At 53.1% G+C, this 20,888-nt stretch overlaps 1 protein-coding gene across 2 annotated transcripts; it reads left to right on the top strand.

The window, feature by feature from the left end:
- Positions 1 to 12,212: 12,212 nt before the first annotated feature.
- Positions 12,213 to 19,905, top strand: PPP1R1A (protein phosphatase 1 regulatory inhibitor subunit 1A). 2 transcript variants are annotated; one of them, XM_082849547.1, is made up of 7 exons: positions 12,213 to 12,474; positions 15,984 to 16,044; positions 17,053 to 17,090; positions 17,457 to 17,490; positions 18,083 to 18,238; positions 19,132 to 19,238; positions 19,785 to 19,905. In XM_082849547.1, exons 1-7 carry the CDS (start codon positions 12,391 to 12,393, stop codon positions 19,788 to 19,790), a joined length of 486 nt encoding a protein of 161 aa, XP_082705673.1. In that variant the 5' UTR covers positions 12,213 to 12,390; the 3' UTR covers positions 19,791 to 19,905. The 2 variants fall into 2 exon arrangements, with proteins under 2 accessions (XP_082705673.1, XP_082705672.1); XM_082849546.1 differs by having other exon boundaries at positions 12,215 to 12,474; positions 17,427 to 17,490.
- The last annotated feature ends 983 nt before the right edge of the window (positions 19,906 to 20,888 follow it).

Here is a 20,888-nt window from a genome sequence, read left to right as displayed (position 1 = left end):
AGTTGCAAAATAGAAAAAGCCTGAGTCTTGAATATCGTGGAACCACCCTAGTACCCCTGTTTAACTTCTGTTAAAGCTGCAGTATTATGACCTTATTACTGCATCTGAACTAATATCTTAATATACTTGTCCACTTCATCTTGCTAGCTCACTAAATATATCCTCCATATAATCAATTATTCAAGCCAAAAACCTGAGTAAGTCTTGACTTGTGCTTTTCCCTCAATGCCCACATTAATAAGGCCTTGAACTCTACCTCCAGAATATACCTTGACTTCCTCCCTCTCTCCCGTCTCCCTAGTTCCACCACCATGATTCATCACTCAGATGTCTGCAGTGCCCTCTGCCTCTACTCCTACCCCTTCCAAACCACCCTCCATTCAGCATTTAGACAAGTGATATATATATATATTTTTTTTTTTTTTTTTTTTTTTCAGTATGTGGGCCTCTCACTGCTGTGGCCTCTCCCGTTGCGGAGCACAGGCTCCGGACGCACAGGCTCAGCGGCCATGGCTCACGGGCCCAGCCACTCCGCGGCATGTGGGATCTTCCCGGACCGGGGCACGAACCCGTGTCCCCTGCATCGGCAGGCGGACTCTCAACCACTGCGCCACCAGGGAAGCCCCAAGTGATATTTTTAAGGTGTATATCATATCACGTCAGCCAGTCTGCTGCTTAAACACTTAGATGTTTTCCAGTTGCTCATCATGTAGAATCCAACCCCTTTCCCAGGGCCGACACGTTCCTGCCTATATCCCCCCAACCTCTCACGTTCCACTCTCCTACTCAGTATCTCATGGCCACGCTGGCATCCTTCATGATCCTGGGACACACAGCATCTTTCCCAGCTCAGGGCTTTCCTCCTCAGGGCTGTTCCCTCTGCTAGAGCCCCGTTCCTCTTGCTCTTTGCTTAGCTGACTCCCGCGCATCCTTCAGGTCTCAGCTCAAATGTCTCTTTTCAGAGAGAGCTTCCGTGGCCACCCCATTCAGCGCTTAGCCCCACCTCCCTTCCCATCCGTTACTTCCGTCACCTCACTCTCTTTATTCCCTCATTGCACTTACCATAGTCTGAAATTATCTTATTTATACACTTGTTTACTTGTGTATATGCTTTCTACCTCAGAAAAATGTGAGCTCCATGAAACCTGGGAACTTGTCAATCATTAGTATCCACCATTTTCTCCCTGGTGCCTTGAACAATAATAACTGGGCAAACAGAGTTCAATGGATGAAGCCCAATTGAATTCATGAGTGAATTGAATGAAGGAATGAATGAATGGTGAAATTAGCTACTCCTTTCCTAGGAAGGAGCAAGTAAGGGACAGAGAGAAACGAGAAGGGTTCACTCAGATGGCCACCCCCTGCGGAAGAAGGGAGCAAAGTCCTCTCCTCTAATGGAAAGGGGCACAGGGAGGGGGCAGCAGAAAAGGGTCTCCCTTCGTCGGAGTGGTTGGGAAGAAAAGATCCTGGGAAGGGCTGAGAAGCCTTTGCTCAAAGGCCCAGTGCTCTCTTCCCCTGCCTCTACAGGGTTTATGCAGAGATGCGGAGACCACATTCCCAGAGAACAAGGTACAGCATCAGAGGTTCGGGCACTGCACTGCGGAAGCCTGAGGCTGTGTCTCGGAAAGGGCTTCTCAACACATGCACAGGGAGGGGGACCCCGGAATTGGGAATTTCTTTTATTGGGGTTGAGAGAAGTGTCTTTAAAAAGAATCTTCCCCACCACTCCCAGACTTCCTACACAGAATATGGAACTCCACCACGTGGAGGGAAGAGGAGGAACAGGGCAACCTCCACAGAGCCTCCTGCTTGCACTCCCTCACCCGAGGAGACAGGAAAGCTAAGGCCTCCGGTCATCTGGCCTTGGACCAGGACAGACGCTGGTTCTCTCCACTGCCGGTTCCATCTCCCCTGTTCCAGGGACCCTTCTCCTCCAAGGGAAATCACAGAATCTTCCATTCATAGACACTGATGCACAGTTTCAGAACAACCCAGGATCCCAGAGAATTGAGTTAGGAAGAGTCATTAAAGGTCCAGCTTTGGGCCTAATGTAAGGAGCTCCCAGACAGCCTCTGGGTACTTCAGAGACTGAGCTCTCCTTACACATAATGCAGCCTTTTCCAGGCTTGGGCAGCTCTGATTATAAGAGGTTCTTCCTCCCAGCCAGGCCAAATCTGTCTCCTTCACACCAGCATTGCTAGTGCAGTCTGGTGGACCAGCACAGATGAGCTGGTTGTGCCCATGTGACAACCTTTAAACATATGAAGGCAAGTATTCTAATAATAAATTCTGCCATTTGATGAATGGTTACCAGGCACTGTGCTAAGCATTTTATGTATATTATCTCATTCAATCCTTGCAGCATCCCTAGCATGTAGGAATTATTATTCCCATTCTGGGGATTAGGAAATAAACTTGAGAAGTAAAGCCATCAGCCCAGGGTCACCCAGGTATTGGAAGAATCAGGATTTGTTCCAGGACCCATCGGACTCCATCCAAAGCCCATGCCCTCACTTCTCCTGTTATGCAAGATCACCCATCCCTGACAGAGTCATCTTTAATCCTGGCTAGACAACACCAAATCCTTCAAGCGTTTCTTCTCTGAGAAGCTCAAGGCGCCCATCTCCCCATTTTCTCTGATAACTTCCAAGTTCAATAAAATCCTCGTGTCATCTAGGCTCAGACCCTCTTCCTGGATACTGGAGAATGGAAAAGGAAGCTCTGCTTCTGGGACAGCAGAAAATGGAGTCTTTCCAAAGTTCCCCCACTGGGCCCCAGTCTCCCCTCAGTCCTCAAACGCAGCCCTGATGACCCTCCAGTTTCTGCTAACTCTCACCTCCCTTATCACCTGTCAACTTCCTTGTCCCCCAGGATTTGTCCATCTGGCTCCCCCTTAGCTCACACCTCTTCTTCCCAACTTCCCAAAGTCCTGCTCATCCTTAAACAAACCCAACTCCCCTCCCCCTCCTCCACGAAGCCTTCTCCAGCTCCTGTCCCTTCCTCAGTGCTCCCAAAGCCCTGACTGCTTCTTTTTTTGGCTTTATTGAGATATAACTGACATGTGACATTGTATGAATTTAAGGTGTACAATGTAATGATTTGATATATGTATAGTTTGTGAAGTAATTACCACAATAAGTTTAGTTAGCATGTCCATCACCTCACATAGTTACAATTGTGTTGTGTGTGTGATAACTTCTAAGATCAACTCTCTTAGCAACTTGTAAATACACAATACAGTATAACTATAGTCACCATGCTGTATGTTACATCTCCAGAACTTATTTATCTTATAACTGGAAGTTTGCACCTTTTGACCCCCTTCACCCATTTTCCCCACCCCCACTCCCCGGCAACCATCAGCCTGCTCTCTGGTTCTAGGGGTTTGATACAAAGTCCTTTTTCCTGCCTCTGCAGCAGAAGTTGCTCTTTTGCATTCCATCACATCTGTTCACAGCACTGGTTAGGCTTCTCCAGGGCAGAAAGTGTGGCTTGCTTTATTTATTTATTTATGGCTGCGTTGGGTCTTCATTGCTGCGCACGGGCTTTCTCTAGTTGCAGCGAGCGGGGGCCACTCTTCGTTGCGGTGCACCGTCTTCTCATTGCGGTGGCTTCTCTTGTTGTGGATCACGGGCCCTAGGCGCACGGGCCTCAGTAGCTGTGGCCCGCAGGCACCAGAGGGCAGACTTAGCAGTTGTGGCGCACGGGCTTAGTTGCTCCGCGGCATGTGGGATCTTCCCGGACCAGGGCTCGAACCCATGTCCCCTGCATTGGCAGGCGGGTTCTTAACCACTGCGCCACCAGGGAAGCCCAGAAAGTATAGCTTTAATGTCCAAGCCCATTACAGTGTAGGTGTTTAGTAACTGGCTGTTACTGTCAAATGCAGACTGACATCTTTGATCCTTCAACTGGCAGAATGGTGGTTAGACTGCAGAAAGCCAGAAAGCAGGATCAACATTGAAGAGCCGGTTGAGATATCCGGAGAGCTCAGCCCCTCCACGTGACCCAGCACCTGGGCGCCACCTGGTCTCTGGGAATTGAATAAAACAATCCAGCTCCAGTGAGTCCAAGGAAGGAAACAGTGTTTGAAGCAGGATCTGCTGCCCTCTGGTGGCCATTCCACCTCAGGGCCGTTCACTTGACGTCCTCTCGTTCCCCACACAGAGAAGATGCTGGTATGAATTTAAAACCTGATGCCCCTCTCTCCCGGCACAATCGTAACTGTCCCAGATGCTTTTGCAACAGAATATTAAAATTAGAATTTCAACTGGGCACCAGTTGAAGATACAATAGATGGAGTTTCAAAGAGAGGCACCAAATCATCATAGGAAGAATTTCAAAAGAAGTGTTTAAGAACTAGTTTCTGACCCCCTCAGCCAGATCAAGGAGACAGAAAGGCATCATTATAGAGAGAGAAGGTGTTAGCAAGACAGTGACAAGGAAGGGATGGGGTTAAACCAGAGTATGTCATATCTTGCAGAAGTAGAGTACCAGGCAATAAGAGAAAGCATTAACACCCCCTGGACAAGCTTACGTTAAGAACCAGAGCAAACATTTCAGAGCCCCTCTCTGTTCTCTTTACTGATGATTCGGAGAAAGGTGAACTATGGGCTCCTAGGTCTTCATGTGGAAAGAATCAGTCTCAATAATTAATGATTTTAAAAAGAAAAAAGAATGCAGAAACTAACTATTATCAGAAAGTGAAGTGACCATAGCAAAGATAATAAATCAGCCTTAAAGACACCCAGTTCTCTTTCAAAGGTAAAGATCAGCCTGAAGCACATTCTTGAGCTGTTCTGTAGGATCCAAAGCCCTCAACCACTCAACCACCAGAATCACTGGAGCCCAGGGAATGACAATACTGACCTTTGCTGACCCTCGTGACTTCACTCAACGAGGTGCCTGGATTTTGTCAGCCTAGAGCGCCCTTTGCCTCACGTCAATGCTAAAATCTCCATTCCAAGGGCAGGGACTGCCACCATTTTGGAACGCACAACATATGTTTGAACGTGTCATACTGCACAAGCGCGTCTGGAACTCCACCTCTACGTGGAAGATCACACTCGACCGTTCATGAATATGCGTTCACCTTTAGCTTAAAACTTCCCTGATCCTGATGTTTTGGGAGACAAGGCTTTGAGAGCTATCTCCCTGTCTCCTTACTTGTCACAAGTAAGAAATGTTTCTGCTTTAATCAAAAGTACTTGGCGTGTTCATTGGCTAAGCATCCCAAGTGATGGACCCTTTGCATTCAGTAACAAAGGGAGGATTTTGCAAGGAGGAAATGCATGGAGGGAGCTGTGCTGTGAGCCCCATCCCCTCTCTCCCAAGGAAGGGAAGGGGACCTAGTGGATGCTGGCACAGGTTACCCCAAGAGCTGAATATGTGGCCCCTAGAGTGGGGAGAAGCATGTCCTGGGGGCTGGATGCCTCCCAGAAGTTTAGAAGGAGAGACAAGCACCAGGGAACCGCGTGTAGGCAGGCTGGCTGAGCTGACGCTCTGGGACAGCCTGGGCTCCCAGAGTTTGCCTGGCAAAGGAAGAACCAACTATGGGTCCTGGAGGAGAAACAGGTGTATCCCCACGCATGCATCTTGGGTGCTGTCCAATAGGGCTTCCTCAAGGGACAAAGAGACCCCAGCAGCTGAGGAAGGGGGCTCAAGTTTCTAGGATAAGGAAACACAGGTAAACAGAGCTGATGGCAAAGCTCTGAGGAGCCAGGAGAGCACCCAGGAGAGAATGGTCACCAGAGAACATCAGAGAGGAAGGGCGAGGACACTGCCAGCTGATGGAGAAGGAGGCTGAGTGCCAAAGGGTGTAAAAACTCACCTACCCCTTCCTGTCTGCTCTGCACCACCCGCACTGGGCAGGGCTGGGTGGGAAGGGGAAATTAGCAGTATGGGATTAACAGATACACACTGCTCTACATAAAATAGATAGGCAACAAGGATGCACTGTATAGCACAGGGAATTATGTCCAGTATCTTGTAATAACCTGTAATAGAATGTAATCTGCAAAAAAAAAATAAAAAACTGAATCACTATGCTGTACACCTGAAATTAATGCAATATTGTAAATCAACTAGACTTCAATAAAAAAAAAAAAGACTAAGGCTAGCAAGGCAAAAAATAAACAGTTTTAGGTTTTGGTTCATACTTTGGCCGGGTCGTTCTAATCTCTGAATTGAGCCTGTCTCTTATCTAAGAGTGAGCAGAATAGTTAAGAAGCTTTCCTGGGTTTTCTCCCACGAGCAAGAGAATAAATTCTCTCTGCCCACTGGCCCCATAAAGTATAAAGGATTGCGTCATGAAGTCAAACTTATCAGGTAATCAAAATGCAACTTCATTCTTTTATTACATGAAAAGTTGTGGTTGTCATATAATATATAGTATATAATATACACAATAACATGTACAATATACAATACAGAATATGTACGATATACAATATATAATGTAATGGGCATTACGCTCTCCCCTCCAATGGGACTAAATTACAGGGACCCAGGATTTTCCCTTCAAAGTCCCCTCAGCCTTCTTGACTCCAAACTAGAACAGCCCTACTCCCATCCCTTTGCCTCTGTACCACCAGTAGCCTTTCTTTCTAGGCCTCTTGAGACCCAGTCCAACCCCACCTACGGGTCCTGAGCACTTCCTCTACTTCTGCGGGGGGGGACCCAGAGCCTTGGTCTCCTGTACCAGCCCTGGCGCAGTCTTCTAGAGTACTCACCACCTCGCCGAACTGCCGGGCAATCTCACTATCTGTAGCGGGCCGAAGAGTGTCTCCAAAAAATTCACGTCCACCCAGAACCTCAGAATGTGACCTTATTTGGAAATAGAGTCTTTGCAGATGTAATTAATTAAGGATCTTGAGATGAAATTATCCTGGATTTAGGGTGGGTGCTAAATCCAATGACTGATGTCTTTACAGGAAGAGGAGAGAGGACACAGAGAGCACACAAGAGGGAAGAAAGCCATGTGAAGACAGAGGCAGAGACTGGAGTTATGCTGCCACAAACCCAGGAACACCTGGGGCCATCGGAAGCTGAGAGAGAAGGAAGGATTGTGCCCTAGAGCCGTCCGAGGGAGCGTGACCCTGCTGACACCTAGATTTCAGACTCCTAGCCTCCAGAGCTGTAAGAGAATAAAGCCCTATTGTTTTAAGCCACCCAGTTAGTGGTATTTTGTTACAGCAGCCCTAGGAACTAATACAGCATCTCCCCCTGTCCTTCCGGCTATAGCAGTATTCAATGGCCAACCCCCGGCAAGAGGAATGCCAAGGCTTGGGCTGGGGCCCAGTGCCCTCCGCCAAGCTTGGTAGGAGTGCGGGAGGAGGATGGGCTGCGACTTTCAAATGACCCTTCTCCAACCACATTCCCCTGCTGAGTAGCCCCCGGGAGAAAACCAGGCATCTGCTCCCCGGCCACCTACCATCAACAACGCACCCAGAGCCCAGGGGGCCCTTCCCTCCTACTCCCAGTAACCTACCTCAGTCCCGTCCTGTGGCTGGGGAATTTTCCATCCCACCCCCAAGTCAAAGTCAGTAGATTTAATCATTAACAGGGCGGGTGTTAATTAGCAGGGCAGGGTGGTCATCCGTGCTGATGAGGACACAGCTGGCCATCAAGAACAGCTGACCAGGCAAGGGTGGGAAGAGCAGGGTCTGGCTAAAAAGGGGCAGGGGGTGTTCTGCAGACCCCCTCCCAATTCTGAAAGCTTTGAAGCTCCCATTCCTTCATCCCTGCCTTTTCCAGAGTCAAAGGAGAAAACATTAGCTAAGATGATCTCGTTACTCACGTTCCTTTCACAAGAGCTGGATGGGCGCCAGGCACTGAGCTAGGCACTCTGTGGACATCACGTTATCCCACCCTCACTAGGATAATAGAGATACCTGTTAGTTACAGATAAAGAAACCAAGGCTCAGAGAAGTTAAACATCTTGTCCAAAGTGGCAGAGCTAAGATTTGAGCCCAGGAGACGGTTATCCGAGCAATCAGAGGTCATTGACCTTCCGCCTTCCCTGATGCACCTCATTCTTGTACTTTCACTTTGCAGTATTTGTCATTTATAATTACCTAGTTACCCTACTCCACCCGGAGCCCTGCTAGGCTGTAAGATGCCAGTGGACAGAGAATGTACTTGCTTTGTGCTCCACTGTATCCCCAGTGCTTAGCACGGTGCCTGGCACATATGAATACCTGATAAAGATTGGTTGGAAGTATAAATTCAACGTGTTAGAGAACTGGGGTGGAAGGCGAGGGATTGGGTCTTCTAGACTAGTGATGATCACAGGGTTAAAATGCATTTCAAGAGGTCCTCTGGTCTATGCCCCTGCTTCAGGTTCAGCCGTTGCCTCCAAATCTGGCTTATTGGGGAAAACATTGGCATGGGTTCAAGTCCTTGGGAGAGCTGCTTCCTCTCTCTCGGCCAGTTTCCCCTCTCTAGCTCAAGGAGGTTGGGTTGACTGATCTTTACGTCTCTTCCACCTCTACCAGTTTGTGGTTCAAGAAGAGGCAAAGCATTTTGGAAATGAGCATCCCCTCGATTTGAATCACCAGCTCTGGCCCCATTCCCAACACTGCCATCTGCAAGGGGGTGTGCACCCAAGCCTGGCAGAATCGCAACAATGGGGTTTTTTGCAGGCAAACCAGCACTCATGCAGCTGGAGAAGGCTGGGCCTTCCAAGTCATCCCCTGAGAGGCCACACATCTACTCCAACGGTGCTGCTGGGGCTCACAAGAAGTTCTGGAAACTTCTCTTGCAGACATGGCTTCTAGATGGGCTTTGGAGCCCCAGGGGGCAGACAGCCTCACTGCAGGATACCCGCACCTCAGTTCTAGATCCAGTTCTGCTCCTCACCTGGTTTCCCTCCTTCTTCACAAGGCACAACCCCTAAAGACTCTCACTCGTTTCCAGAAGAGCAAAGCCACCCCAAAGGACAAAGATTCGCTCCCCAGGAAGGATTTTTCAGAGCAGATGCCACCAGTTCTGAGATGATTCCAAAGGAGTTTCCAGAAACGTTTGAGAAACTGCGGCAAATTGGTAGGAGCATATGGCTTCCCAGGGGACCACTTGGATAGGGTCATACTCCTTTGGGTGTATAAAGTCCTCAGAGCTGAATGCGTGGAAAGTGCGCATGCATCATGTTTTCTTTCTTTTTTTTTTTTTTTTTTTTTAATTTTATTTGACATCATGTTTTCAACAGGCAGGAGTTTAGCCCTGCCACACTGGCCAGCAGGGAGACGCAAAGATAGAGGTAAGGGCTTGGCCTCCTGGGTTCTAATCATAATTCCTGCCCTCCTTCCTGGTTGGGTGTGGGGATTAGTAAATTAACGCAGGAGAAGGTTAGTGGGGGGTGAGGATGACAGACAAATAAAAGCAGAAATGCTGAGAGCCACAAAGAGCCGCCACATTAAGCCAGAGTCCAGCTTGGAGAGTAGGGGTGGGCGGGAGCTGTGAAGCAATTGCATCACCGGGTCACATCCCTGTAACCTTAAATATTTCATGGACCCAGAAGTACACCACGTGGAACAGCTGCTGCTCCGCCGGTGGGGCCGGGACTGCGGCAGGGATGTGAACGCTTGCACACACACAAGCACACCTTGCACAGACACGTGCAAGCCAGGGACGGGGCAGGCTCCGCTCTTACTCATTCTAGGAAGGGCTCCAAGAGCAGGCATTGCAACTCCCAGCCTCATGTGCAAGCGACCCACGTCTTCTTCCACCCACAAGCCCAACAGACACCACAGTCACCCACCCAGCTCCGGGCATAAGAAAGGTCAAAACGACATCACAGGCCTTCACAGACAGACCCCTTCCAACTTGTGTAGCAACCCCAGGACCAGAGGCTGCAGCCAGCCACGCTCCCCTCCCCGCTACCCATAAACGTTTTGCCCACCCACCCCCACGCTCCTGCCAGAAGCAGGAGCTGCCTGTCTTCCCTCCCCGCTCTCTCCCCTCCTCTGCCTCTACCGCAGCGCTGGCTGCTCCCAGGAACCCTTGTCCTACACAGCCCCCATCAGCCATCTCTCCAAAGCCTGAGCGCTCTGGGCCCTCTCCTGACCTGGAGCTTTCAGCGGAAGGGAGTCTGAGAATCTGGAGCTTGAGAAGGGAAACGGAAGTGTGGATGTGAGCCTTTGGGAGGAATTTCCATGACCAAACCCAAGTTTGAAGGGAATACGGCAAACTGGGTGACTGGGGTGGGTGTGGAGGGTCTTCTTTTGAGAACCTGGAAAGGTGACTCCCCTAACTCTGCTGTCCTGCCAGGAGATAACGCGACAATAATAAGAGCAGCTATCAATGAACTGAGGGCCTTCTATGTGCCAGGTGCCTTACCTCCTATGATACTGAACCTTATAAGGTAGGGACAATTCTGCCCATTTTACAAATGTGGAAATCAAGCCTCAGCGAGGGGCATCTGAGTCCCCAGAGACGGGCGTGTGGGAGTCCTGGCTTCAAGTTCCAGGTTCCAGGGTCCTGGTGGAATGGTGTAGGGGAGGGACAAGCCACCTATTTAAAGGACACCTTGGACCTTGCTCTGTGTATGTGTAGTTAGGAGATGGGTGAGCGGAGGGAAAGCCAGAGAGAGCACCTGGGTCCTATTGGGCCCCCTTGTCCCCCACCCTAGCCTTATCTTCTTGGCTTCAGTGCCTTCACACACCCTCCTTCCAATGTCACCTGCGGGGAGGGGAGCAACTGGAAGGGAGGGATCTGAGGATCCAACCAGCTGTTACCCAGAATGGCCCCGCTACCTCAAAGAGAGCACAAAGGGACCATGCATGTGTAGGCTGGGTGTAGGGGGTCATTTCTGGAGTCCAAGCGACAGCAAAACAGGAGAGAATTAACAGCAGATAGAGGTCTGGCTGGCCCACTGCGTGCCTATAGCCCCAGCCTTGCCCTGAGAAAAGTGAGCCAGACCTGTTTTGTGTAAAGGGATACGGTTAGGGGGAAGGGCAGGGGAGGTTATTTGGGGAGGTAAGATGGAAAGGGGCAATGTGAAATCCAGGCCAGGGAAGGGCTGCCTGGAAAAGGAGGCAACTGAGGATTTAGGCTGACCACTTAGAGGAGAGGATGATCCCAGGGTTCCCAGAGAACCAGGCATCAATCTGTACCGAACGTGCCAGCTGCTCAGTTTAAGACTAAAGAAACAGATCTCTGGCCCCGGCCTCTGCCCAGCCCCTCCCTCAGAGCTCCCTCCCCCAAAGATGCATCCAGCCCTGCCCTCCTCAGTGCCCAGCACCTCTCCTCCCTCTACCCAGTGGCCCCCAGCCCCTGGCAGAGTGCCCACCAGCTCCGGTGAATATCCTATCTCCCTCACTCAGTAGTATTGACATCTTGGTCCTACACCAAACTAGTAAGTTCTTCACATAGTCTCACCTCCATCCCTTCAGTTACAGCAGATCCTTTTCATTATTCTGCCAATAGTGGAACTGGAAACCAACCCCATCTATAAACAAGCCACCCCACCAAAGGTGTTTCCCTCTCCATCCCCGGGGAGCGTTCTCCCCGGCAGGCCTTTCACCTGCTTTACATCCCCAGAATTTAGCAAGCAAGAAGAGAAACCTATTTCACGAGCATTACTGGCTCCCCACACCCACTTCTCCTTCTGCTGAGTCCCAGATGGTCCTGCTCCCTGAGCCCTCCACCCACTGCCATCAGCACTTCACGACAGAGGCTCTGGATACCCTCTAAGGTCTTCGGTTCCCCCTCTCGCTAAACAGTGAACCCAGACCTGTGCCCAGACCCCACGCCTCCCCTCCAAGTTTCCACCTCCGCTCTAGCAGTCTCCTCTCAGTGGAAAGTCTCTCTCCCGGTCTAACTTTAATCCCTCCTGTTGCAGGCCTAGATCCCCTTTCTTTCTTTTCTCTATGAGGCGACCCCTTTAAGATCAGAAAGGAAATCTTCCTCTAGCGTTTGCAGCCTCCTCTCTGGCAGCGCCCCTCCACATTCCCAGCCCCTCAATTCTGCCCCAGCCTGGAGAAGTTCTTCGTGGCCACTCCCCACCTCCACTCCCCGCCCAGAACTCTAAGGATCCCCGCATACCCATCCGGTTTGTGTCCACTGCGACCGGGACCCAGGTTCGCCCGCCAGCGGGGCGGTGACCCCCGCCAGCCGGCGGCGCAGCCACCACGGGGTTAAGGCTCCGGGCGTGGGGAAGGGGAGGGGGCCGGGAGGGGCGGGTGCCGAGCCAATCGGCGGCCGCGGAGTCCCCGGGGCCGCGAGCCGGGAGCGCTGAGCCGGGAGCCGAGAGCCAAGCGCGCCCGGCTGGGGCCGGGCCGGAGCGGAGCGAAGAGGGAGCGCTCCCGTCCCAGCCCCGAGTCCGCCGCCTGCCCGCCCGCCGCCGCCGCCGCCGCCGCCGCCGCCGCCGCCGGCCCAGCGGCCGCCGCCCCAGCCATGGAGCAAGACCACAGCCCCCGGAAGATCCAGTTCACCGTCCCGCTGCTAGAGCCGCACCTTGACCCCGAGGCGGCGGAGCAGGTGCGGAGCGGGGCGGGGCGGCAGGGAACTCGCCCCACAGAGGACGAGGGACCCCTGGACTGTGCGATCCGAGACCCCCGCTCAGTCCTCCCTTGGCGGTGCGCCCCTGCGAGCGCCGGCGCGCTGTTTGCGGGGGGTGGGGGTCTTCTCTCCCCTCCCCCACCGTGGAAACCCCATCTCCCCATCTGTGCTTCTTCGAGACGGACTGAAGGACGAGAGCCTGCCCTCGAAGCCGGTCCCCGCGAGAGTCGCTCCCTGCTTTCCCAGCCCTGGGGGAGGGGGCTTGCCTGAGGACACGACCCCTCCCCCCTTCGCCAGTCTTTCATCCCCCACCCAGTCAACACCCCGCCAGAGTTTCTGAGCTCGGAAGGGGCGCCCAAAGGTGTCGGAGGGCCTAAGGGAGAGGGCAGGTAATGGAGGGAGTTGAAAGAGGAGAAAGAGCCCCCCAGCTCTTAATTGGGGGCGACCCTGCCGGACCCCAGAGGATGAGGACAAGAAGGGCTGAGGAAAACTGCGAGGGCTGGGGCTTGGGGGAGAGGAGTGGTCGTGTCTGCAGGCTGACTCCGCGCTCTTCAGGTCTGGACACTGGGTCCTTACTCCCATCTCCTGCCCTTTGGATCGGTTATGGGGCGGGGTGGGGGGGCGGCGGAAAGGGGAGGGCATGGAGAGAATGGCCCTGGGGAGCGCGAAACGAGGGCTTTCTCGGGGCTGGGGTCCTAGCTGGGCGTGGGCAAGGGAGAAGCACTGTGCTGGGCTGGGCTCAAGGGGTGGGAGTCCAGGGCCCTGGCCCAGCCTCCGGGCCTGGCCTATTTTTAGCTCCGAGCAGCCTGGCAGAGGCGGCAGTGTATGAGACTGTGTGAGCACGTGTGTGTATCAGGGAGAGTGAGCCTGTGCGCGGAGACGGCGGCCACCCGCGGTCGCTACTACCGCCCATTTGCCAAATATTTGCTCCACCTCTTTCCGGGTTCTCTATCCATTTGCCTAGACATCCCTGTCCCTAAAGACTATCCATTTCCCACAAGGTCACTTCTCTGTTTCCCCCAACCGGCTGCCAGGGCTCTGGCTGGGCCTCCCTACCTGAGAAAACTCTGACCTCTTGGGATGGGCTGGAGAGAGTGTTCTTTCTGCTGCTCCAGCTGTTTGGTGGAATAAGGTCTGATGTGAAGGGAAAGGTTGGGTACACACGCTCTCCCTATAACGTTAGCTTCCCAAAGTGTGGGGAGGGGTTAGGGACCTGTGTCTCCATCCTCTCCCTGGCCTGTGGGGGGAGCCGGATCTCCAGACCTCTAAGGTGTGACAGTAGGAGGGAGGGTGGTGGGACTGCAAACCTCCTGAGGATGAGGAGGGTGGAGAGCCAGGGGCATGGGGAGCATCCCCTTGGGGTCAGGAAAAAGGCTATTATGCCTAGAGGCAGGGGGCTGGCTAAGATAACCTCAGACCCAGGGAAAAGGGCCCAGGAGTGTGAGCTACGGGCTCAGGGGTGAGGTTCCAAGCAGAAATGTCTTCCACTGGCACAGTCAGTGCTCACTGCCTGACGCCTGCCTCTGTTTGGCGTTAGATGTGGCAGGTGTAGGTGTGTGTTGGGGGATGGCAGGCCAGCTGGCCCAGGGTTCTGGGGAGCAGGGGAGGAGAATGAGGCAGTGCTATAGAGCCAGAGGGAAAAAGAGCTGGGACTTCAGCCTGCTTTTCTCTCGTCTTCAGAAATCTGTGTCTGCTCAGCCTGAAATTCTACCTGCAGTCTAACTTCAACCCCCCTTGCCGTGTTACCCAAGTGTGTAGGCAAAAAGTTCCAGGCTTGGCAGGAACACCTAACCCAGAGTGACATGAGAGGGCGGCAGGGGTTGGAAACTCTGAGTTATGGAGCACAGAGTGGCAGGGGATGGAGGGGTGCCCGCAGCTACCAGGTCCTTGGCATAACTGGTTTGGAAAGAAATCAGAGGCAAAGGCACCAAGTGTCCTTGAGAACTAGGATTTGTGATCGGGGCATGGAAAATAAGAGACCACCTACTCATTTGCTAGTAGTTCAGGTGCCTGGGAGGTACTTCAGGAAGTCTAACTTTACTCCCTCCTCCTGTAGGACATCAAAATCCTCAAGGACTCTGAGTGCTTAGAAATCTTGTCCAAGGCAAGGACATTGGTTAAGGGACCTGTCCAAGATCACAGAGCCCTGCTGCCCTCTCAGAGGTCCTTTCTGTCAAACTTGCAGACTCCTTCTCAGGCTCCCAACCGCCATTAATCCCCACCCCCACCGCACCCTCTCCCTCTCTCAGCTCCCCTCCCCCAGGGCAGGAAAGAAACAGAGAGGAGTTCTCTCTCAGGAGAAGGATGGCCTCACCCCACATGCACGGAGCACACTTGCCCACCTGCTGGCCCCCAGCACGTTTGCACCAGGAATAGCCAGCGACGGACTCACAGATAATGTCTATGCTGTGCGTGCTTGTATGCACACACAAACACACACACAGAACTGCCAGGGACCTTGAAATGCCACCAAAACCAGATACTGCTGGATTCTCCTAAGAAAACAGTCCCTACCCCAACCTACCCCCATTCTGTGTACCCATTTCTTCTTTGAGGTGTCCTTCTCTCAGATTAACCCTGCCCCCAGCTAGGGCTGATACCCCCTTTCTGCCCTGGAGGGAGCCGCAGGGACTCCAACCCCACGGTACCCTTCACTTTCAAGCCTCCAGAGAAACGGAAAAAACTACGTGTCCCAAGAGTCCTTGGACTGACTTCAACAACAGTCAACTTTATTGGCAGCAAGACAAAAGAACAGAGGCGGGGAAAGGGGGCTCAAAGGCCCAGCAGTGAATCCGCTCTTATCTGTTACTTTCTTAGAATCAGACCCCAGAGCCCAGGATAAGATTTTTCAGTTTAGCTTTAGTCCCTGACCAGGGTCCTGCCTCACGCTTCTCCTCATATTATATTTACCATGACAAGGATTTCTCTAGGCCGTATTTCTTGACAAATCAGAAAGGCAGTGTGTACAAGGATAGGGAGGAGATGAGGGAGGGAGGGGCACGGGCCAGGTGAAGGCACGTTCAGACCCACCTTCTCTGTGCTGTCCTCCCAGGCTGGGTGGGGATCGAGGGGCGCTCTCCGCCGGTGCTGGCCCACCACAGGTTTATGTCCATTTGGGGAGTGGTCTGGGAGACTAAGGGGAAAGTTTTGTGCCCTCTCGGGTTATTTCTGACCATTGATCCAGGACGGACGGAAGGACAGCAGGCCAGAAATCGATGCATTAGCGCAGATATAGCTGCTGAGATGGAGAGCTGGGGCCAGGACCCGGGGAGATGCGGAGACAGAAAGGGGGTTGGGGGAAGCAGGGAGTGGAGGTGGTCTTCTGGGTCCCCAGGGCAGAGGGATGGGCCCAAGAACGTCCACCCGGAGAGCGTGGGTTCAGTGTAACGTGGCACTTTTGGAGGTGTGCTAAGTGGGCGGCCTGGATTATGTTACCGAGTGTGCGCGGGGCTGTGATGCTTCCACGTGTACTTGACCTCTTCCCTCAGATCCGGAGGCGCCGCCCCACCCCTGCCACCCTCGTGCTGACCAGTGACCAGTCATCCCCAGGTAACTCCAGGATGGGTCGCTGAAGGGAGTAGGGGCTGCTGAAGACAGCTGGGTCCCAGTGAGAGAAGGTGGGTGCTAGACAGGAGGGCACATCTGAGGAGCCCGCGGTCTCCTCAGTCCTGGAGGCAGGGAAGCGGTGGCTGGGTTAGCAGTGGGATTTCCTCCGCTTTGGAAAGACAGAGCAGTGCTAGGAAGCGGGGGAGACAACCTGGTTCCTAAGCCCCCCAGGAGTTGGGGTGGTCAACGGAGTGTTGGTTGCTGTGGCAACAGCCTTCCAGGTTTCTCCAGCAACTGAGAGGCTGCTGCCCCCACCGCCAGAGGCGGTGACAGCTGTGAGGGGGAGGGACCGCCGCCATCAGCTATTCTCATGGCCCCCAGAGGGGAAGGGGAAGGTTAGAAACAGCTCAGGGAGCAGCTGGCATTCTGGTCACCAGTGTCTCCATCAAGGTCTGGGGAGAGAACAAGGTCTCAGAGAATGTCAGGGGCGCTGGCGAGAGAGTGGAAGAGAGGTAGTGATGCTAATAAGCTGGACTGGAATTCAGGATACCTGAGTCTCCAACTTTCCTCCAACTACTAAAAAAGACTGTCCTGGGCCCTGCACACGATAAGTTTGCTGTTCTCTATCCGGTGTTCCCTCCTAGGCATGTTTCAGTTCTGGATCGGGGGTGGGGGGCTGATTGGAAGGAGACAGGGAGGAAAAGGACAAAAGGACCACAAAGCCTGCCTTCGAGAACCTCCAGGTCTGAGGCCAGGATGTAGATGCAGACTGGCCACAGAGGCAAGGACAGGACTAGAAGCAGGAGGAGGTAACGCCAGCCAGCAGAGCAGGAGGGAGCTGGAGGGAAGAGGCTGGGGACAGCCACAGTCAGGGCCAGCTTCCTAGGGACAGATGTGAGGGACGGATCAGGAAGGAGGTGATGGCAGAGGCTCCTCCCCTTGGGAAGTCAGTCTGCGGGACCCCCTGGGTTTCCCATCCTCATCACTTTCTCCTTTCCCTCCTTCCCTCAGAGGTGGATGAAGACCGGGTCCCCAACCCGCATCTCAAGGTGAGCTGGCCCCTCCCGCTCAGCCCAGCACAGAGAACCCTCAGACCCATTAGAAGATTATTCCTCAACCCCCCCCCCTTAGGACCTTTTGTCTCCCTCTTTCTTGTACCCTCCCCCAAAATGTTCTTGAGTGGATGTACACACATGGTCCTCTACGTTCTCCCATACACGGTCTCCTTGCTCACCATCATCGGGGTGGGGGCCGAGGAAGCAGGAGCTTTTTTCCCCCACTTGCTGAAGCCCACACCTACCCCCAGTCTCCAGTCCCACAGCATGGCACGGCAGGGAGGAGGGCGAGAAGGGCGGACGCCCACCTGTGCTCTGTGCCCTTCACAGTCCACTTTGTCCATGTCTCCACGGCAACAGAAGAAGGTGATGAGGACCACACCCACAATGAAAGGTTCGGAAGACCCTTCCCCGCTATGCCTGATGCTGAGCAGTGGCCAGGATGACCCGTTTGGAAGGAATCCTTGGGAAGTCATTACATCTGCCTTTATTAAAGGAGAGTTGTTGCTGGACCGCCCGGGGCTGCATTCCAGCTCTGCCACCCACTAGCTGGGTGGCCTTGGAGAACCTGCTTAACCTACAGGGGCCCTGAAAACTACCTCACTTTGGCAGTTAAATAAAGTATGTGAACTCACCCGGCATAGTGCACAGCACAGAGGAGGTACTCAAATATTTCTTGAATCTAAATTGAGTCTTATCTCCTGACCCCAAAGGAGACCAGGTATCCCAGCAAATCAGGAGGATCTTTTGATCTTAAAGGCTCTTCGTTTCCCCTCCCTTACCTTTGAAAAAAGTACATTTTATTGTCTAACATTAGTCCCTCCTTATTGTACAGCAGATGTCCCTCCTTGTTCAATCTCAGACAGGAAAGTCAAACCACATGGGCAGTGTGTGCTGGCCCTCTAGTGGGGCTGTCACATCTGAGGGTCCATGGAGGAGGCTGGGCAGTCACGTCCAATGCTCTCTCCCTTTCTGTTTGCCCTCAGAGCTCCAGATGATGGTCGAACATCACCTGGGGCAACAGCAGGAGGGAGAGGAGCCTGAAGGAGCCGCCGAGAGCACAGGGACACGGGAGTCCTGCCCACCTGGGATCGGAGACACAGCAGCGGAGTCGTGGCTGGGCACCTCCGGGAAAGCACACAGTACGTTCAGGCTGGGGAGGGACCAACCCCGGGGGAGGCCAGCCTTCCCCGTTGTAGGGAGGGGCCTAGCAGTAGCCAGAAACTGTCTTTTGAGAGTATGGATCTTTGCATGGACGGCGTGTGTTTGTATCTCTTCATCTTTCTTTACTGAATGACACCATCCCCTCCCAACTTGGACTTCAGAGCTCCCTATTGTATCGGGGGAGCCCGGCAGCATGGGGGCAGCCTTCACGGGCTGGAATCCTGGCTTTGCCACTTTATCAGCCCAGAGGTCTTCAGCAGCTTAACCTCAATCAGTAGAGTGATAATGATGGCGCCTATCGCATCGGGTTGTGTGTGAAACTTCAGTGAGACTGGTCCTTGGCCCAGCAGTGAACACAAAGTATGCAAGCACTGGAACCTGCCTGTCCACGAGTCCTTATCCCAGATGTGGGCCGGAAGGCAGAATGTTTCCAGTTTTATGAAGGTGACACGGTATATACACCATATGTTCCATGACACCCCAGCAGAGCCCCCTGTAATCGAACACGTGAAGATTTCTGCAGGGAAATGCGTGGTCACACGAAGTGGGATAAACAGGCTATCAAACGCTCATCTCTGTTCAGGTCAGGTTTAGCCACACTTTGAGATCATACCCCAAATTTTAAGCTTTTTTTTAGAGGGTTTTTTTTTTTTTTCGATTTCCGATTGCAGATTTTTTTAAAAATAGTGAACCTAAGTAGTCATTGTGACCAGAGAAAACCCTGTTGGTCTTGCCCCGTTGCCTTCCACTTGGTCTTGGGCTCCTCTCAGGGCTTGTTGAAGTATGGGCTAGGGTGAGTAGAAGCAGCTGCCTCTCTCCAAGACCTCGTGAATACTACCTGTCACTCCCACCACCTGTTCTCCCTCCTCAGAGCCTGCAGAATCCATCCCTAACACTCAGGAGAGGGGCAGTGAGAAACCCAGCACAGAGGAACCCTCAACCCATAGACCACCATTGGATTCCAAGGGAGCCAGTTCGGTAAGACCCCAGGGCTGGGCTGCCCAGTCTGCAGGAGAGCAGGCTGTGTGGGGAGGGTGAGGGCTAAGATCTGGAGTCAAGGAAAAGGGGGACAAAGGACCAGCTTCAGTCACTGAAAAGCTGTCGTCTGTGGCCAGAGGATTTGCATCTCCCCGGAAGGACAGACAAAGAGAAACGGGATAACAGTGCAGCAGGAGGCAGTGAGGTTAGACTCTGTCTGAGGATTTCTGGCTCCTGGAATGGGTGATGGAAGTAGACCAGGATTTTCTGATAAAGGGCATTTGGAACCCAAAGGGAGATCCTCACCTGTCCAGGCTGGTGAGCAGTGGTCCTGCCTGGAGTGGACACACTGATGAAATAACCCTGTGAGCTCTGATTTTACAGTCTCCCCTCCCCTTTGTAGACTGGACACGGGGCCAGGGACTGGAGTCAGACATTAGAAGTTAGATGCCTAACGGGATGGTTGGGCACACCAGCAGGGGAGGGGACAATAGGACCTCAGGCCTCTCACTCACTTTCTCTTTCTACCTGCTTCCCTTGCAACAGGTCTGAGAGTGAAGGAGGTATCTTGGAATCAAGACTGCAGTTGGGAATGCACGGACACTGGATTTGTTTATTTCTTCACTTTTGGGGAAAATCTCTTGTTTTTAAAAGTGATAAATTTAGTGTTAAGTCCTTGGTATTCTCCTTCTTTCCCAACTTGGAGAATCTTTTCTCCCTCCCGTCTTGTCCTGCCCTCTCTATAGCCCCCCTCCCTCTTGCCCAGCTGCTTCCAGGAAGGAGGAAATAAGGAAGCTGGGCAGGAGCCTTGAGAAGGGAGGAGTTTTTCCCCAGCCTTGCCCTGACTTGCTGGGGAAAGAGAGCTGAGGGTCAGATAGGTAGGAGGACTGACTTCCGGGGTACCAAGAAGGAAGGATGGCCCCAGGCTCTCTTCATATTGAGGAAAAGATACAACCACCTGGCAGGGCTGCCCTGAGGCCTTGGAGCCCTAAGGCCCGTATGGCTGCGACGCTGCTGTGGGCGCCATCTGCTGAACAAAGCTGGGAACTGCACCCTGGCACTTGGCCCATGGGAAAGAGGCGGGGCGTTGCGTGGATGCCTCCCTGCCTGCCCTCCAAGCCTCAGTGATCCCCAAGCTTCAGGATGTGTTCCCTCTCCAGCTGTGCGGAGACCACCACCCAGACTCCAACCTGTTAGCCAAGCTAGATTGAGGACACAGTGGCTATTCACGAAGAGGCCCTTGCTGGGAACTGGAAAGGTCACCTCTCCCCCTTGTCCAAGACACCAAGGGGCCAGGGTAAACGACGAAAGCTGAGAAGTGAAGAACCTTCCTCAGACCCCACAGCCAGGCCTCTCCTGTCTACTGCTTTTGATTTTTCCGGGCAGTGGAGAGAGGAGAGGAGGGGAGGGGAGATTCACCCCTCTTTGCTGAAGAAGTAGTGCGATGGAGAGAAAAAAGAACTTCAGAAGTGTAAGGTCCCCTTCTGCCACCCTTGCTGTGCACCTCAGGCAAGACCTCACCTCTCTGGGCCTCCATATATAACAGGATGAACACCGCACCAGGGTTTCATCAGCTTGAAGAGACAGTGCACGTGAAGATGCCCAGTGCACTTTCACCCGACAAACAACACACACAGCCAGGCCAGGTCT

Source organism: Leucopleurus acutus, assembly GCF_964270905.1.
Source record: "Leucopleurus acutus genome assembly, chromosome: 11".
NCBI lineage: Eukaryota > Metazoa > Chordata > Mammalia > Artiodactyla > Delphinidae > Leucopleurus > Leucopleurus acutus.
This window is presented reverse-complemented; position numbering and strand designations above follow the sequence as displayed.